Source organism: Nicotiana attenuata, unplaced genomic scaffold (genome assembly GCF_001879085.1).
Source record: "Nicotiana attenuata strain UT unplaced genomic scaffold, NIATTr2, whole genome shotgun sequence".
In the NCBI taxonomy this organism is placed as follows: domain Eukaryota; kingdom Viridiplantae; phylum Streptophyta; class Magnoliopsida; order Solanales; family Solanaceae; genus Nicotiana; species Nicotiana attenuata.
This window is the reverse complement of record NW_017670408.1, coordinates 593,268-598,998: the sequence shown is the minus strand read 5'-3', so window position 1 is coordinate 598,998 and position 5,731 is coordinate 593,268. Positions and strand designations below refer to the sequence as shown.

At 37.9% G+C, this 5,731-nt stretch overlaps 1 protein-coding gene across 1 annotated transcript; it reads left to right on the top strand.

Moving 5' to 3' along the window:
• Nucleotides 1-901: 901 nt before the first annotated feature.
• LOC109239018 (phytolongin Phyl2.2-like) lies at nucleotides 902-2,456 on the top strand. The gene has a single exon (XM_019405523.1). It carries the CDS (start codon nucleotides 1,238-1,240, stop codon nucleotides 2,054-2,056), a length of 819 nt encoding a protein of 272 aa, XP_019261068.1. The 5' UTR covers nucleotides 902-1,237; the 3' UTR covers nucleotides 2,057-2,456.
• The last annotated feature ends 3,275 nt before the right edge of the window (nucleotides 2,457-5,731 follow it).

Below are 5,731 nucleotides of genomic sequence, written 5' to 3'. Positions count from 1 at the left end.
GTCAGAAACTTTTTAGAGGAGATCAGAAAATTTTCCGCCAAGAAAGGTATCTTCACCAACTTCTCGATGACACAAGGATGTGCCACCAGAAAGCAGGGGGACTATCGGTTCATTTTAAATACTCGTATAATAGAGAGATACGTGGAACCAGAGGTAGACGGAAAGTAAGACAGGTGGAAATCAAGACCGGGGTCAGCAACTTCCGTTAGCACCGGAGAGCACCCGAAGGGAATATTGCTACTGAAGACAAATGAGCGCGAGCCACCCGGTAGCATTCAATGAAGAATATTCTGCAATATTAAATAGCGTTATAGAGAATTATGGCATTCATAGCCTGTCGTTACCCATTCTTCAATGGCCCCCATAATTGTCATTTAAGAGGGGCTTGATCCTAGGACCTTGTTCCATAGGTGCAACTATAAATAGTGATTTCAACAGCCATTGTAAGGACACGAATTTTCTAACAAACTTATGTTATATACTATTCAAAAGCTCAATATGCTTTATTTCTTGCATACTAATACTTGTATTATTGCCTCCGGAAGCTTTGCTCCCGGAACCAAAGCTATCTGCTACTTTATCTCGATTTTAACGCTAAGTCTTTCATTGTATTTAATTTATTTATTATTTTGGGATCAAATCGAATCGCTTGTTTATAAGCCACGAATAAATTCAACTGTACCGTTTTGCGGGTAAACACTATGTTCATATTTAAATGCACTATCTTAATAATAGATATGCAGTCGATTAAAGGCCTAAAATGAGAGAGGTCAACTTTGCTAAAAAATCAACTTCCCCTCCAACTTTTTTTGAATGATAGAGGCAAATAAACTTGAATGTAAATGCAAAAAAGATAAAAGAGATTATTAAAGAAGAACAATAATCGAATCCCATCCTTCTTATTTCCAAATAATCTAATCCCTTCTTTTGGTGAAATAAAAGTTTGATTACGGGTTGTTCTCTCTCTCCTTCTCCCTCTCTCCTCTCTCCCATGGCCGAGAGAACAATCCCTGCTTTCCCTTTCCCTCCCAAACCCTAACTCTCCTCAATCTTTCTCTCACCTCCCAATAATCTGCAATCAAAATCTCTATGTTCTCTCCTTTCTATAGATTTCTCTAGATTTACATACATATCTGCTATTTCTATCTATTTATTTCAACTGATATATTTACATTTCCTCTCCTTGGATGTTTCGGATCCGATTGATTTGGATGTTTGTTTATTTCGGGTCACCTAAATGATGATTCCGGATCCGAATTTGGTCTACTACGCTTGTGTTGCTAAAGGAACAATCATCCTTGCTGAAATCAATTCGAAAGATGCCGATCTTGGTTCCATTGCCTTAAAATGCCTTGAAAAGACTCCACCTTTACACACTTTTTTCACCCACACCGTCCGTAACAGGACGTACACGTTCTTAATCGAAAACGCATTTGTGTTTTTCGCCATTTTTGATGAAAAGATTGAAAAATCTGATGGGCTAGCGTTTTTAAGCAGGGTTAAAGGCGCGTTTCGCGAAGTGATGGACCGATCATCTGGGAGGAAGAGATTGGATAAACTCCATTCGCATTGCTTTCAGGGTGAGCTGAACCCGGTTTTTCACCAGCTGTTGGTTTCGAGTATCGATGATGTGGATGAGGGTGAAGGTTCCCATTCGACGAGGAGTGAGCTGGAGGATCACGGGCGGAGCTCAAGTTTGGATTCTGTTAAAGGGAAGAAAATGGGGTCAATGCCGTTGCTTGCTGATGCTGCTAATAGTTTGAAGCAGAAAAAGAAGAGGTTTTTCGGGCAGTTTAAGAAGAGGCATGAAGAGGTTAGTGAGAAGAATGTGAATGTGGATATTTGTGATGATCATGGGATCAAATTGAGCAGAGAGTTTTCAGTTGTTATGCAAAAGAATGGTGGATTGGTTCATGGAGAAGTGGGGCATCAAAAGGCCAAGAAAGTGTGGAAGAAGCAAGTTTGGGTGGTCTTATCGTTGGATTTAATCGTCTGCACCATTTTGTTCATAGTTTGGTTGTGTGTTTGCAGGGGCTTCAAATGCATTGATGGTTGATTGATACTACTACTTATGTTACTGTGTTTTTTCATCTATCGCTGCGATAGATGTTTCCACTGAATTGGAGGATTAAATGCTTTGTGTGTTCGCCAATGTCACACTCGAGCTACTTCTGTCAAATTTGAAGTCTATTTTCTCAGTACGGAGCTGATTTGATATCTTTCTCAAACAACTTTTACTTATGTTGATGTTTTTAAGTTGTGCATATCTATATATGTGTGGATATTATGACATATGCAAACTTTTCTTTTAAGATATTTGTGTTATCTTGGAGAAAGAACCACTATAAATTGTATGATACTTGCTGGTAAGGAAGGAGAAGACATTCTTTCCTTGTAATCTATGTTTTAATTTTAATTTGTATCAAGATGACGACAACCAGGATTTGAACTATCGAGCTTACTGTTGTCTTCGAATTGTTCCTTTTTATTGGTGTGATTGTTCTCTTTTCTTTTGGGTCAAATGAAGTATAGTTTCTATAGTGATTGACAATATCTATCTGGGGGATAATGATTATGCTTAAGTGAACCTTCTAAAATTTCCTAGGAAGTAACCTATAGTTGACTTTTCCATTTTATTATGTTACATCAAAGGGAAACAAAGTGTGAGCGAATTTGTAACAAGAGAAGCTTGCATGATCTACGCACTATTCTGATTGTGAGGCTGCTCTGTTTTTTTTTTTTCTTTCACTTGCAGATTCAATAGTAGCGACGGGATGTGATATATTAGCGTGTTTTGGTGTTTCTAGCTTCTACATAAAATTCTCTTCAGCTTTTTTGAAGTTCTGAGTGAAGAGACTCAATTAGTCCTTGATGGTATGTGCAAATTTTTAGGAGATGTTAGCTTTCTGCTATTTGAATCTACTATCCTTTTGTTTGAATAAGAAGTTGCAAACTAATTATGCATTAAAAAGTAGTCTCTTAATCAGTATTGAGGATATAATGGAAAAATTAGTATCTGATGCAATGGTTAGCTTCTACTTTGGGCCTTAGTGAGTTAACTTTTCTACACGAGTGGATGGAGCTGGAACCACCGGTAAGAGCTTTGAAAACATGTACAGCACATCACAATTTGCTGTAGGATATGGCGCTTCTCTTCGGCGGCTGATGATGTAAGTGATTCCAGATTGTTATTTACTAGATTTCTCTGCTTTGCGGCATCAGCTAGTAGCTACTGCCATGCTGGAGAGATCACTTTCTGGTCTCGTACAGCTTATTTTAGGGATGATTTACCCTTTTGTACTATGAATATTGGTTTGATTTCATGGATTAGTATTTACAAATGCAAAGGTTGCAAAATATGATACTTCTCATCAGGGTTTCTTTGGCTTGCTCTGTTGGCTTCGAGTTTCTCAAAACTATGCTTATATATTTCTGATACATGCTCTAGATAATACTATATAAATGTGTGTGCACACACACACACATATATGTAAGTTGCTACTTGTTAGTGGATGCTTAATGACCTTAAGGTGAATATATTTGTGAATTATTTCCAGTAGTACTTGGAATATTCTTGTATTTTCTTATTCATGGTTCTTTATTATTACATGATGTGTCATTCGCGTTCGGTACCATATTACATTGTTGTTACTATTGTTTGTTGCTTGGTTGTTTTACTTCCACGGTTCCTTGAGCCGAGGGTCTATCGGAAACAATCTCTCCATCTTTATAAGGTAAGGGTAAGGTCCGCGTATACATTACCTTCTCCAGACCCCACTTATGGGATTACACTGGGTTTTTTTTTTTTTTTTTTAGGGGTTGTTGTTATTTGTGAATTCTTTCTTTTGGAGTACTGAAAGAAGATTGTACCACTGTTGCTAAACTACACTGCCCATTTTCTTGCCTGCAGCCCTTCACAAACCTTTTACACGAAAAAAGCACAATTTTGTATGAATACAATGTGAAATTCTCTGGTCTGGGCTAGGACGGGTTAGATCTAAAGGTTTATATTTCTGTGAATAGAGTGAGCATGTATTGCATAATCAAGGCCATTGTTCCTTAATGTTGAGCTTATTAGATGGCATCAGCAGTTATATTATGATTGCCATATTGAGCGCTCTACCTTGGGCCATCAACATCATACGCCCTACTGAAATAGATTTCACGGTAAACCAGCTTATATCATATCTATCAGGGTATTGTCTGTGCTTTAATGGCCGATAAAGATGAATTTGCCGAGTCCGACCTTCACGAGCCATATTTCTGTTTACTTGATATCCTCTTCCCCAAGCTAAAAGCTGTTTGTTTCCCTTGATCTCCTTTTCAGATATCTCTTTCCTTTCTCTTCTTTCTATTCTCCACTTCACCATTCGCCACTGTGTTCCTTTGTTCTTCTCATATTTCTTAGACTTATTAGACCTTGGAGGTTATTTCTGTTAACTCTGAACTGTGTGAACACTATTTAGGATTCAATTAGTGGGCACTGGAAAGTTTTAGAGATGGAGAATTATGCAATTGAGTTATATCTGGTGGGAGAAAAGTAAAACTGTAAAGGAAATTAAGAGTGCACTGAGCTTCAGCATCAGGGAACTGTACATTTGCTGAATGGTGTAAACAACAAGGACTAATGGAACCTCCTACTTTTAGCTTACCCGTCAAAAGCGTTGCAGGAAGTAGAGGGACTAGATGTTCTAGCATGTTTGGCCGTGATTCTAAAATTAGCTTATTTTGAAAAGTGCTTTCATTGACTCACCCCCTGAATCGGTTACATATTTTCTTTTAACTCTAACAAGGGAAATATAAATTAACATATTTCGATTACCCAACGAGAGAGAGTCAACGCAAAAGTAGTCATTTACGCGAGAAAATATCAAGATATACTAACCTCTATTAACTACGTACATTTTATATAAACTGGAAGCTAGCGAGATCCTAAGCTATAGTCCTGCTACCAAAGACTAATGTGAACCTCAGTAGTAGTGGTGGTTGTAGATTTCATGATTTTATTCAATTCAGGTGTCAAAATTTAAATGGGAAGTCACAATTAAATACCATTTCCACTTACTAGCAGATATTTGAGATTAGTGGTGCTAATGTGAAATTTGCTGGGAAAATAAATTTGCGGGGACATAAAACTCATGGTTCTGATAAAGTAATCTCTGTCCTTAATTAAACGTTGCAAGTCCTCACAGTTTGCGACAGTCGATACCCCGATAGATAAGTCCGACTGACCGACAACAAATACGATTTATAAGCACATTGTGATGACCCGCCACATCATCCCACGTAGGTGCCGCTTGGTATATATTAATGCCATATAAAAGCTTACATAGGAGGAAGGTTAGCATTTGAGAGAAGATTCTATAGTATGGACATTTCCCTTGGAAGACCCTAGATCCCTATGAATTTGCTAGGAAAGTCCTTGAAATCTTCTAGACCTGTAGAGAATTCTAGAGAAAGCCCTTATTTTGTAAATATTAAGGACTTGTGTAACATTTAATATTTACACACTAGCTCCTAGGAGACTAGTATATAAAGGGGGCCATTCATTTGTAATTCACCAAGCAAACAATTCAAGTTCTCTCTAATACAAAACTTCCTTTAGCAATTCTCTTGTGTTCTTTCTAATATTCCCTTAGCGACCCCCGGTGTAGTAAGGCTGACTTGGCATAGCAAGAACGTGAGCAAGTTGTGCAAGATCGTGAGCGAGTTGTTAAGTGCCGCACGTGTA